At 35.9% G+C, this 13,953-nt stretch overlaps 1 protein-coding gene across 6 annotated transcripts; it reads left to right on the top strand.

Moving 5' to 3' along the window:
* Nucleotides 1-469: 469 nt before the first annotated feature.
* On the top strand, nt 470-10,309 carry LOC120119408 (probable LRR receptor-like serine/threonine-protein kinase At1g07650). Of its 6 annotated transcripts, none has more exons than XM_039139221.1 (25): nt 470-689; nt 1,003-1,195; nt 1,336-1,407; nt 1,665-1,733; nt 1,941-2,012; nt 2,104-2,175; nt 2,286-2,357; nt 2,450-2,521; nt 2,600-2,671; nt 2,783-2,854; nt 2,947-3,015; nt 3,382-3,441; nt 5,779-5,844; nt 6,479-6,544; nt 6,624-6,659; nt 6,781-6,824; nt 6,956-7,332; nt 7,408-7,603; nt 7,960-8,109; nt 8,247-8,365; nt 8,439-8,649; nt 8,766-9,003; nt 9,144-9,310; nt 9,348-9,388; nt 9,541-9,628. In XM_039139221.1, exons 1-24 carry the CDS (start codon nt 566-568, stop codon nt 9,353-9,355), a joined length of 2,697 nt encoding a protein of 898 aa, XP_038995152.1. In that variant the 5' UTR covers nt 470-565; the 3' UTR covers nt 9,356-9,388; nt 9,541-9,628. The 6 variants fall into 6 exon arrangements, with proteins under 6 accessions (XP_038995152.1, XP_038995148.1, XP_038995147.1 ...); XM_039139217.1 differs by lacking the exon at nt 9,348-9,388 and adding an exon at nt 10,033-10,309 and having other exon boundaries at nt 471-689; nt 9,144-9,294; nt 9,582-9,852; XM_039139216.1 differs by lacking the exon at nt 9,348-9,388 and having other exon boundaries at nt 471-689; nt 9,144-9,294; nt 9,582-9,923.
* Nucleotides 10,310-13,953: the final 3,644 nt, after the last annotated feature.

Raw genomic sequence — 13,953 nt, 5'->3', positions numbered from 1 at the left:
GTAGGTGAGAAAGGATATGCACTCAGGATGGATGTAGGATTTTAACTAAATTTAGAAATAAAATAATATATAAATGGTTAAATATAGTATCTTGGGTCTGCTGTACATGCTGTTCATGAGATTGCTGCACAACTTGGAAAGGATTAGAATTTCAGCGACAAACTTTGTTGTAAAAATCAATAAAGGTCAGGTGGTTTATGCCACCAAACGTGCTGCCGACGGCCATTAACAACTCTACCGGATCACTTGCAAAAGCTTATTCCCCATGGTAAGTGTCATATTCATGGCATTATCATATAGGCACGCGGTAATGGACTGGGAAAAGGCTTTCAATCTTTTGTAACAGTAGCCCACCAAGACAGTGCCTTAAAGTAGATATTAACTTCCGTTATGTCAGAAGTACTATTTTCCCACTTGACCCAAGTTGACCATAAAAAAGAAAAAAAATTGCCCAAGTTGACCCTCAATAATGGAACCTATGATTGTTCTTGAAACTCAGATAAGAAGGATATAGCGAAGAAAGTTGAGCATCTAAAACCAGGGGAAAAGAAGAAGAAGAAGAGCCATGGGAAGAATCACTAGCTTTCAAACCAGTTACATATTTGGCTTCTTTCTACTTCTCGTCTTCATGGCATCGAAGAACAAAGTTGAATCTCAAATGGAGCCACCTCGTCCTCCACATGATGAAAGTACGTTCATGTTTAAAATTCACTTAAAATATAATCTTTATCTTCTATTAGTTTGCATACCATGGTACTGAGTTTCTCCTTTTAGTTTGTGATTTTAACTACTTTCCATCATGGTTTCAATTAATGTGCCTATAACTCATTTAGTCAATTAATGTGCTTGTCTGTCTTTTACTGGATATGGCTTTCTCCCTGATATTTTCAACGTTATCCAATTTAGTAAAACTAAGGATTTCATTTATTATAAAATTTTCACCTTTCTAATTGCAACAAGGCTTGTTTGCTAAATAATGGGGTTTTCTTTTTCACCATGCAGTACAAGCTCTTCATGAGATAGCAGCAGAGCTTGGAAAGAAAGACTGGAATTTCAGTGAGAACCCTTGCAATAATAAGTCGAGCTGGTATACGCCTCCACTGCCATCCAACGTTCCTCGGCCAAGGGTGATGAAAAACAGCAGTGTCACCTGCAATTGCACCTTAAATGGTGGTCAATGCCACATTTATACCATGTATGTCTTCAATGATCGTAATAGAAACAAAAACCCTTATTTCATTTTCCTTGAATGTAGCTTTGTTTTTATATATTCAGAGATTTTGATCAGCTGAAATCGGAAATGTATCTAATAAGCTTTGATATTCTTATGAACAGCCGTCTCACAGAGCAGGATTTAAGTGGTGTTCTTCCACGCTCACTCGCGAAGCTACCCTACCTCAAAGACATGTAAGAGAGTAGCCAAGGTTACAATCATGGATTTAAACTGCGGTTGCGGTTGGGTTGCGTTTCCTGCAATTGCGGACATAACGGGTGCTATTGCGAGTATCGCAGCCATGCAATAACTGTTTCCGATGGCACCTTTACTGTTATATGGCAGGGCGCTATTTAAATCCCTGGTTATAGTTATTGTTATACATTGGCTCTTTAGAATGAGATTTTGGTTTTCAGTTCATGTAATGTAAAACTCCCTTTGTTCCTTTCAGTGTTCTCTTTAGGAACTTTCTCTCTGGTACGATACCTCGTGAATGGGCTACTATGAAGCTGGAGTTCGTGTAAGATACTCACTGAATGTAGATTATGGTTAGGAAGTGTAGAGAACCAAGCCAGTTTTGACTCGAAAGCTTTATGGTTTTATCCCACAAAAACATTTTTGTTGGAAAAAAACGGGAAGTTTTCGGACAAAATGGACAAGGCTGGGTGTGGCTTCCATAGAAATTGGCTGCCAAACTTTGAACTGAATGTGCATGAATTTATTTCAGGTCAATTTCTCAGAACCGCTTATCCGGGCCAGTTCCAAGCTATTTGGGGAACATTGCAACTCTTAGAGTTTTGTATAGTCCATCTTTCATACTTATCTTTCTCTTTGTTACTTCCCTTGTTCTTGCATATAATTTTGAGGTTTCTCATGGTATCACGTTTCAGGAGTCTTGAAGACAACCTGTTTTCTGGAACTATTCCCCCCGAACTGGGGAAACTGGTTAACATGGAAATTTTGTCAGTCTTTTTATTCACTTGTTACATATGCATAAATGATTAATTTAATGTAACCAGGAAAGCTTTGACCAAGTTAAGGATGGACTAATCTTCTTATTTGGTAAATGCAGCATTCTTAATGCTAATTATCTCACAGGAGAGTTGCCTACGGCCCTTGCCAATTTGGTCAGAATGAAGGAATTGTAAGTGGTTTTTAGAATCATCCATGATTATAATCTTATGAATGTATAATTGGCCAATTACTATTAATTTAAATATCGGGTTTTTTTTTCAGTCGGATTAGCAGTAATAACTTCACTGGAAAGTTACCCAACATTTTTCAAAATTGGAAGCAACTCCAGATATTGTAAGCTTCATTCTGTTTCAATTACATGTTGTGAGTCTTTCATTGAGAAATTTCCAATTTGAGTTGTTACACTGACAGAGAGATTCAAGCCGGTGGGTTTGAAGGGCCGATTCCTTCCAACTTAAGTCTGTCGAATGGCTTAGTTGAAATGTGAGTTTTTCTTTTTGATACCTTCTAGTACTTTTGGACATAATATTTGCAGCAGTGTCACGTTCTTTCAAAGTTCATATAAAAAATTCTTTATGTTGCAATCTTCTTCAGAAGAATCAGCGATTTACATGGAGAGGGTTCAAGATTTCCAAACCTAGAAAACAAGAAAAACTTAAGCAGATTGTAAGTAATTCCTTCTCTTGGGAAACTCTTCTTGGTCATATTAATCTCCACTGTAAGTAAATTGTTCTCAAATAAGGATGTTTTAATTGCAGGATGTTGAGGAGCTGTAATATATCTGGACCAATCCCACCATATATATGGGAAATGCCGTTGCAAACCATGTAATTACTCTTTTGTTTGATTTCAATTTGCATTCGTTACCTGCCTACGTATTTAGAAATTGAAATATCATTTTTCATTCTTGTGGATTTTAATAAACATTATTGAACTCAAAGCTTTAGAGCTTGGAGGATATATAAAAAATTTAACTTGCTCTCTACAATATTTGCTGTAATGTCCTCATTAGCTGCTATTAGAGAACTACAGAAAATATGTATATTATGATTTAGTTTAGTGCTTTCTTATGACTACACTCTGTTACCGCACTCATCTACATATTTCATAGATATCAGTTTGTTGGGTAAACCATCACTGCAGATTTTATCTTGGTAGTCATTGAATACCTGCTGACTTTGGTTTTTCTCCAGAGATCTAAGCTTCAACAAGTTGGAAGGGAACTTTTCTGGAAATGAAAAAGCATTACTCACGTAAGTAATGAGACTTTTCGAGGCGCATAATCATGAAACACTAAATCACATCTTTGAACTCAATGATATGGACAGTTGTGCTTGTTGTTCCTCATGAACTTAATACATTCACAAGTCTATCTATGTGACAAAGTCAATGTTAACAAAAAAGTTTTAGTTCTTTGGAACTTTTGATTCTTATGTTAGCATAATGTGAGAAATTGAGAGAATAAAACATGAACAAACTGAGAGAAAACTCCTAACCCAAGTTCTCATTGAAAAAAATAGAAAACACCATCTGGGTTTATAGGCTATGTATTACTAGTTGGTGTCCTTAAAGTTTCTTTTCTTCCTAACTTTTATCTCTTAAACTTTATCTTACCTCCTAAGGAACTTGATCTTAATCGTACAGTATAAATTATTAATAAATTAAACATCTAAGTGAAGTAAAATTCATACACTCCCCCTCAAGTTGGGATGTATATGTTATACAAACCCAACTTGGACTTGATTCCATCAAAGTTATCTCTTAGAAGGGCTTTAGCAAGAATATCCGTAAGCTGTATTTGAGTAGGAATGTAGCTCATTTTAACGGTCTCATTGCTGACGTTTTCTGAAATAAAGTGTGCCAATCTCACCATGCCTTATTCTGTCATGTTTAACACAATTTTTGTCAATGCTTATGATTGATTGATAGCCACTTTTTCACATTGAAATAATCCTTAGAGTCAACCTTGAATTCTTTTAACAATATTTGAATCCATATTCCTTCATAAATTCCCGAGTCAAGAGATTAAAATTTAGCGTATGCACTTCTTCTTGAAACCACAGATTGCTTTTTTGCTTCTCCATGTAACAAGATTACCCTAAACAATGGAGTAACTCTTCAACCCAACTTGGATCAATATACTTCTACCTCACGGTTTTTACTCCTTTTAAAGAGTAAATTGTGACCTAGTATCATCTTTAGGTATCTTAGGATTCAATTTATAGCCGCTAGATTCTTTTCTCGTGGATCATTCATATGTTAGCTAACGATACTCACTGAAAATGCAATGTTCGAACTTGTGTGTGGAAGATAGATTAGCTTATCCTCTAGTCTTTGATACTGCTCTTTTTCAACTGTCACTCCATCATTCTTCATTAATTTTATGTTAGTATTCACGAGAATTTTTGCTAGTTTTCACCCAAGCATTCCAATCTCGGTTAACAAGTTCAAAACATACTTTCTTTAAGAAATCAAAATATTTGTTTTAGATCGAGCAACCTCAATCTCTAGGAAGTATTTGAGATTACCAATATCTTTGATTTTAAAGTCAGTAGCAAGTCGACCTTTTAGCTTGATGATTCTTTTTGTCATAAGAGTGGTCTTCTTACCTTTTGATGAGGTTTTCACACATAAAATGTGATCTGCTTGACACTGATTGAATCCATAATTGACCACTACTCTGGTAAACCTATCAAACCATGCATGAGGAGGTTGTTTTAAATCATATAGTGATTTTGCAAGTCTGCACACTTTGTAAACATTAGCATAACTTTCTAGGATTGGAAGTATCTTCATGTAAACTTTTTCTTCAAGATCCTCATTTAAAATGCATTCTTGATGTCTAGTTGATATAATGGCCACTCTTCATTTACTGTCAAGGACAGCAGTACTCGACTGTGTTTAGTTTGGCAACAGGAGCAAATGTCTCCTAGTAATCAATCTCATATGACTGAGTGAATCCCTTTGCCACCAGTCTATCTTAAACCTTTCAACACTTCTGTTTGCTTTCTATTTGACTGTGAATATCCACTTGCAACTTATTGTTTTCTTGCCTTGTAGTTCTGTGAGAATCCACAAGCCATTACTTTCTAAGGCCTTAATCTCTTCTTCAAAAGTCTTTTTTCATGCTGGATAGTGCTTCCTGAACAGATTTTGAAGTCTATACGCTATCAAGTGATGTGCCGAATGCTCTGAATGATGGAAACAGTTTTTCGTAGGCTACATATCTCTCAGTAGATGATTAGTGCATTTTTGAACTATTTTTCTCTGAGCAATAGAAAACTCTTTTTGAACTCTTTTTCTCAGTGAAAAAAATAGAAAACACAACCTATTTTTATAGGCTAGACTTCTTTTATTTCTAATTTTTATTTCCTAAACTGAGTCTTATCTCCTAAGAAACTGAATCCTAATCGTACAATATAAATTATAAATAATTTAAACTTCTAAGTGAAATAAAATTCCTAATTGTCAACAACTTCTACACACTATTTCATCATTTATTCATTTATTCCCTTTGTGGTAGATTCTCAGTTTTGTACAAGCAGAAGTGCTTAATTGTGGTTTAATTATGTTTTTTTTTTATCTAATAGGTATTTGACAAGCAACTTACTCACTGGACCGATTACAGAATGGATAAATACGAGAGATAGCCATTAGTATGTCTTGCTGTCCTAATGTTCTTTTACAATTTTTTACTGATTTTACACGTTTTCAAGCTTATGATCATTGCAATACAGTCTTGGACCTCTAAGGCTCAACTACATGATATGAAGCCCTGTTATCGACTGAAAAAAAGATGTTGGTTTTGTGATCACAATATAACTAGAATCTAGTCCTATAAGAAATGTTGCATCAAAAATGTTAGACTGGTCCAAATATTACGAGCAGACATCGTCCGTGAAGTTTCTGGCAGATTGAATTACTGGTAACCCTCTCCAAGCCAATGGATCTGTAAAGGTTACATCAAATGTTAGGTGATTTAACAACCACATGCTGGTAGAATTTATATTTTGAATCCCAAGGTTAATTAAAAATAAACATAAGGAATTTACTTTTAAACTTTGTATGTACAAGTGATATCTTTTGTCCATTTTAGAGGCTGAATGGTAAAAAGCTTGGGAAAATGCCTAATGCTACAAAGATTCTTTGGCAGCTATCTCCTATCTGCAAAATCCTTCTATCTTCATATCAGTTATAATTGTTTTTAGTTCTGGAAAATATTAATGCCCATCAATGTGCCCCAAATCTTCGATTTATAGTTAGTTATAATACATATCTTGCATTTTTCAGTCAGATAGATCTGTCATACAATAATATCTCTTCAAGTTTGGAGCCAGTTCCTTGTACAGAACATCTGTAAGGAAAATCTTTCTTTTCCCTACCTTGGTAAAATACCATTTTCGAAAGGTGATGGTGACTGGTTTGTTTTTATCAGGAATTTGTTCAAAAGCTTTTCAGGAAGCAACAACTTGTAAGTGTATAACTTATTGACTGTGCAAATAGGCTACACACCTTTAGCTTTTCTTACTGTTTCCCCATTGGATCACTCTTTAACAAGTCTGATGATTCTTTGTCATACTTCTCTAATCCAGAGGTCGACAAGGTAACTGCCTGAAGAACTTTCCATGTTCTAAAGGTAATTTCTTTGGTTTAAAATGCAACTGTAGACTCTGAGAATGTTTCTTTAGAGAGAGCCTTCTGTGATTGAGAGGGGTTCTTGAAATAACATATCGTATTAGCCTGATCTCTATCAATGTATCACTCTAGATTGGTATTCGGTACATATAAATTGTGGTGGAGGATCAACAACAATTGGAGGCATCAATTATGACGGGGATGAAGATTTAGGAGGGCCTGCAAAATATTTTCCTCTCAGGGAGACTTGGGAAACAAGTAGCACTGGACACTTTTGGGATACCTCCGTAACATCGAAGGACTATATAGCACAAAACGTTTCCATTCTCAAGATGAACAACTCCGAACTATACACAAGAGCACGCCTGTCTCCTCTTTCTCTCACTTATTATATTCGCTGCTTAGCAAATGGAAGTTATACAGTCAAACTTCACTTTGCAGAGATAGTTATCAGGGACAATAGCTCCTTCCAAAGTCTTGGAAGGCGAGTGTTTAATGTTTATATCCAGGTTGGTAGTTATGTTATGCATGAGTACGCAATCTGCATGTTACTGGTAATGGTTTGATCGAATTTTTTGTTGCAGGAGAAACTTGAACTGAAGGATTTTAATATTAAAAATGCAGCAAAAGTTGCTGACACGGAATTAATTAGGAGTTTTAAAGCTCTTGTTACGGACAAAACTTTAAGCATAAGGTTTCACTGGGCTGGGAAGGGGACAACTTCTTCCCCCAAAAGAGGAGTATATGGTCCTTTAATATCAGCTATCTCAGTTGAATCGGGTAAGATCTGTATTCTAACCAGACCTTCATGTTTCTAGTTGCAAACTTATGACCATTCCTGCTCTATCTCCTAGCATTTCATTATTGTGGAACTTTATTAGTACTTTGGGGTTGATTGACATGACTGCATGTGGATAAATTGAGATGAGGAAACCAAATTTAGCATGAACTTGAGCAAATCGATGCAGCAACTTAACACATACGTCATGTTCTTTAACCGTTCCGTAATGTTCCATCTGCTAATTTCTTGAAATATTGAATCCATTTGGCATTCTATCAATAGATGCATATATTGTGTTACTTCAAGTTGAAGTGGTTTAAGAATCACCCTTTTTACTGTCCTCCTTTTCTTGTAGATTCGAAGCCTCAAGTCTCCAAGGAATGGAATATAAAGATGAAATTTGTGGTGGGAGCTGTAGTTTCTTCTTTGTGCCTCATTGTTTTGATCTTAGGCATTTTATGGAGGAGAGGCTATTTTGGGGGAGGCAAGATGTCAAGGGAACAAGGTGCTCTAGATAAACTTCAACGTAGATTCCTTTTTACAAGCACATAATTAGTCTGCGGTAACGTATTTGTACAAGGACATGCTTGAACGGCTTGCTTGCTGACTGTAATTCACCATGTTCCCTCTTCTCTTTCAAAGTACTGAGGGGGCTAGATCTGCAGGCCGGTTTTTTTACATTGAAACAAATGAAAGCGGCTGCTAACAACTTTCACCCTGCAAATAAGATTGGAGAAGGTGGTTTCGGATCTGTTTACAAGGTACTTCTCCTGTATCTCATGGTTTTTTCTTTTACTTGTTGAGATGCAAATGATTTTTATATCTGCACTGTAGGGTGTATTACTTGATGGTACAATTATCGCCATCAAACAACTTTCCACCATATCAAGGCAAGGAGACCGTGAATTTTTGAATGAACTTGGCATGATTTCTGGGTTACAACACCCTAATCTTGTCAGATTGTATGGATGTTGCATCGAAGGAACTAATTTGTTGTTGGTGTATGAATACATGGAAAATAATAGTCTTGCTCGTGCTTTGTCCGGTAAGCCAATACCGTTTTCCTCTAATTTTGCACCAGTTTCATAACAAATATATGAAGAAAAGCTATGGGAACTCCATATTTAGAGTGTTGCATTTGTCTGAGTGTTCTAATTGCAGATCCTAATGAAAGCCAGCTGAAATTGGACTGGCCAACTAGGCAGAAAATTTGTCTCGGCATTGCAAAAGGACTAGCTTTCCTACATGAGGAATCGAGTTTAAAAATTGTTCATAGGGATATCAAAGCAACCAATGTGCTACTTGATAGGGATCTCAATGCTAAAATTTCCGACTTTGGTTTGGCCAAGTTCGTCGAGGAGGAAAACACTCATATGAGCACTGCAGCCGCTGGAACCATGTGAGCTGCCTTTCTCCCCCGTTTTTCATTTAAAGGATCTACTTACCAAATCAGATATCATTAACCGCATAATCTAATGCGGAAAACAGCAAAGAAATTTTGATGTACTTGAGATTGTGCTTATAGATCCTATTTTTCAGAGGATACATGGCACCGGAATATGCATTGTGGGGCTACCTGACATATAAGGCAGATGTTTACAGCTTTGGGATTGTAACACTCGAAATCATTGCTGGAAAGAACAATTCAAAGCACCGATCGAAAGAGGGATATGTATGCCTTCAAGATTTGGTAAGATTTTATGTTGGATGTTTTAAATATAATGACATTCTCAGACTATCATTGAAGTTGAGACATCATGAACATGTCCATTGTCCACCTATGTATTACTATCATAATGCTTTCGTTAGTTTTCCATCTTAGCTCTTATACCATGGATATTTGCGCCCAAAAGTGTCTTTATTTTTTCTCGTAAGAGACTACTCACAAGTATGAGTTGAAGTCTCTTCGTATATACCGTAATGGATCGTTGGATCCTCATAGTTTCCATTATATGATTTTCTTCGATTTATAATCAGGCTCTCGTATTACAACAAACTGGGAAATTAATCGAGTTGGTGGATTCAAGGTTGGGGACCGAGTTCAATGAGGAAGACGCCATTAGAATGATAAAAGTAGCTTTATTATGCAGTAATTCATCACCAACACTAAGACCAATCATGTCCGAAGTGGTGAACATGCTCGAAGGTCGAACCCTAGTTCCTGAAGTGACCATGGATCCAAGTATTTTTCGTGACGAGGAGAGATTTGGAGTCCTGAGAGAGCAACTCCACCAAATACATCTAAATGGTATGACTAGTAGTCAGTCTTCAGATTCAGCACCTATGCTTCAAGGCCTGTGATAAGAATGTGGGATTGTGTTTCAATATGGTCAATCTTGTTTTAAGATCCATGGATGTTTTTATTAATTAAATTATGCATGTGGGTCATTTCAATACATTGTTCCGATCATCATATTGTTCCATGTAGGCTTTTGTCCAGATGCTCCAAGCTCCTAGTGATGATGCAGATGCAATAATCAAGGAAAGGTTTCCAGTTTCTAGACATGTTGTTTGTGAACACTATGGCTCACAGGTTAGTAGCTCTTGTTCTTAGTTTGTACGCTATGGTGTTTAAGTTGCAGATGAAGTCGAGGTTATGTATGAGATCGGTATCTAAACAATAACAAAACCGTCCTCATCCGTGTGAGCTATAGTGCTTGCTTGTTTCCAAAAGTAGGCTTTAAAATAACCTATATTGATCGAGTGGATATATATATATATGTGCAAGGACTACAAGTTGTTTAAAAGTTCAAAATAAGACAATTTGCCATGATTACTAATGTGTTTTGATTTCTACGTAGGAATATAGATATATTGATCGAGTTGAATAATGCATTGGATATTTAGATATTCTACGAAAAATTAAGATATCTGACGGATATTCGATTATTCCTAATCGAATTCGGATCATTATTTTAGTTATCTAAAATTTCGGATATTTGAATTTTCAGATTGGATTGAATATGATATCCGAATTTACACACCCTTAATCATACCAACGCAACTAGGAGATTTCAAGAATCTTGCTATATGAAAAGTAAAAAAAAAAATTAATAAACGTATTATTTTTCAAGTATAAACAACGTTGACTTTAAGGCCAATCAGAACAAAACACATGAGAAGAGAGAATGAAAACTTGAAATAGCACAAGTCTTTAACTTTTATAGAGTTAATGAGCAAACATCTAAGCATTTTTATTTCCCATAAGAAGAGAGCATTACCAACTTCAAAAGGGAACATTATAACAATAATAAAGCTAAACGCAAAATGTGTTTCCTATAACCAGCCTGAAAGCAAAACCATGTCCCTTTCCTGCTCTACACTGCAAAAACAGCGCGGCACTAAAAATCTACTATGGTCAGCAAGATTCCATACTACTTCGAAGTTCCAACCGGAGGATTGGCCTCCCTAATCAGCAGAAATAATAAACATTGTGCAAGTACCGAGGGAAACGATGCCATTTGGAAAAACGGTGAAAAAGAAAACAATTGGCCCATGAAACCTTCACGTTATTAGCACGACACTCTTAACCAACCGAGCTAATAGGCCACTGACTCTCCATGGACAAATTTGTTTATATCCCCATAATTAGTTGTTTATTTGGATGGATTTTATATTTTACATTATTTATATTGGATTGTCTGGGGGGGATAAAACACTCAAATAATAATAATAATAATAATAATAATAATAACACTAAAAGGAGGACTTGAACCTCAACCAACAAAATGGTTGTCTATACTGAAACATGGAATGTGTTTGATGGAAATTTCCAAATTCTGATTCATTTGAGTAAGCTAATGAATCTTATGAAGATTTTTGGTGGGTTTTAGGGATGGTCCAGAAGCTCAATCTTTCTGCCAAAAGCATGATAGAACCGACAAGATTCGTTTCTGCTTTTTCCTTCAATGGGTAATGAACTTCATTAATAATGCATGGCTTGGATGGGTTCTTTCAAGTCCTTCTATGATAAAAAAAATGTTGTTGAACACATTTTGAAAGATAAGCCGATAAACATAGTGTCACATAAATAATTTTATTATATTATATGTAGGTACGATAACAAATATAATCTTAAATAATATAAAAACATCAAAAATACAAAAAAAAATAAACATCATAATATAATTCGAGATCACATCAACATTACGTGACTCATATCCCTTTAACTTACAAATAAGAGAATCACATTTCTTTAACTCATAAACAAATAGAAGTGCACAAAGTATGTTAATACTAAAAAAGACCTCATATTATATAACCTTTGCAATTCAGTTTCAATACAGCAGCTTTGAAAATGTTTTCCTTATTAAAGCATGCATCGATGGAGTACTGTGTTGTCTTTTCACTCCATCTTGCTTTGAAATATGATCCTCTTCTTCTGCTCCCTCCATAATCACATCACTAGAGGAATTTGGACCATCAGTAACTGGAATTATCCCCCTCGCGCCGATAGCGGGAATATAGCTTGTACTGTCCCCGAAATCACAACTCAACCTTCCCGCATTGTCAGTCGAATCTCCCCCATCCCCTCTTCACGTAACCATGGACTTAGGGGTATAATTCTTTCTTCTCAGTGAAGCCCTTAAAGAGGCATTCCATTGGAAATTAAATTATTGGTTCTCTCGAAGAATACGCAGTGGGTATAAGCCCTCCCCATGACTTAGCTTACCACATAGAAAATAGAAAGTCTTCAATTTCTCCTATTGAAACGAAGCATATGTGAATTTCCCGTTCTGTAATGCCAACTTTTTCTTCCTATTCAATGGCTTATTAACGTCTAAACGAGCCCGGATCGAATACTACCTCTATATCCAATAGATATGGTTGTGGAATCATACTCCAAGAAAGTCCCCACAAAATTTCCCAGCAGTTTAGTGACATGTTCCGACACGAAACAAACTGGCAAATCGTTTGCTAAAACCTAGAAATCCACCGTCTGCAACTCCACTCCCATCGGGTCCTCTCCCTTTTGTGAACGATGCATGAGCAACATATGTGAGTTAAAAAACCAAGGCTCTTCCTTGTCAATTCGATTAACATCAACTTCATGATAAAGCCGAAACAAGTATCGGCCACCCCCAATTTTGTTATTGAGATACCTCCTATTGAATGCCATACATTAGCCAACATCGTTTTCATTTCCTGAAATTTAATATTCCCCTTAGTAAGAAAACATCCCCACCAAACAATTGTCAAACGATATAAGGCATTCAACATCCGTTTGATCAAGCGTCAGAACTTCCTCTTCTTCCTCCCTCAAATTTAAATCCTCCAAACCTCGTTACAGATCTCCCATGTGACACAGCAGAAACCAAAACACAGATCAGACGAAAAAAGACAGAACAAGAAACTGAGAACACTCCCTAGGAGAAACTGAAATAGCAAAGAAAGAAAACCGCATAACAAAACAATTAAAAACCCGAATCTTGGGCAAGGGGAAAATGCACTTTAAATCATTCTATATTTCAAAGTTAAATTATCATTTTATTTAAACTTAACATTAATCATCACTTATGTCACATCATATTAATACATAATACACATAGGTGTTTATATGGCAGTTAAATTCTTTTTTTTTTTTTTGATAGAACAGAAACAATTAATTCTTCATGTAGTGTTGCCAGAATTTTCGTCGAGGATTCCACAAACTCAATTCCTCCAATGTGTGCTCCACGACTCAAAGTTGCCACTCTATCAGCAGCAGCATTTTGATTTCAACGAACATGTATAAATTTTAACTCCCAATCACGATCTTGAATATTCGATATAGTAGCCACCAAAGCACTGTTCTCTAGGACATCAGATGAATTATTACAAATTCTTATAGCCTCAAGATTATCTGTCTCCATCACAATTCGTCTATATCCTAACCTCCAAGCATGGGGAAGTATGTCATGTATAGCCCAGAGTTCCGCATCAGAACCGAACATTTTCTCAAACTCCGAGTGAATCTGAAAATATAATCTTCGTTAGAATTCCATAATAAACCACCAGCAGTCACCATGTATGTTGTTGTTTGTTCTCACAACACCATACGAGTTGGCTTTAATCCAAACAACAGGGGGCACATCCATTCAGCAGTTAAATTCTTTTATGGTAGTTTTATGAACATAGGGGGTGAGCATTCAATCAAGTTGAGTCAATTCGAGTTGACGAGTCAAATTTTATAACTCAAACTTCATTTAAAAATTTTTGAGTCGAGTTTATAAAATGTGAGTTGAGTTGAGTTATTTGAGTCTTTAAATAAATTTAATTATAATCATATATAAAAAGAGGAATTGAATATACACATATATTCTAAAATGGTTTAGAAGCATGTGGTTCAAATTTGGTAAGAAAATTAAGT

Source organism: Hibiscus syriacus, unplaced genomic scaffold (assembly GCF_006381635.1).
Source record: "Hibiscus syriacus cultivar Baekdansim isolate YM2019G1 unplaced genomic scaffold, ASM638163v2 tig00110332_pilon, whole genome shotgun sequence".
Classification (NCBI taxonomy): domain Eukaryota; kingdom Viridiplantae; phylum Streptophyta; class Magnoliopsida; order Malvales; family Malvaceae; genus Hibiscus; species Hibiscus syriacus.
This window is presented reverse-complemented; position numbering and strand designations above follow the sequence as displayed.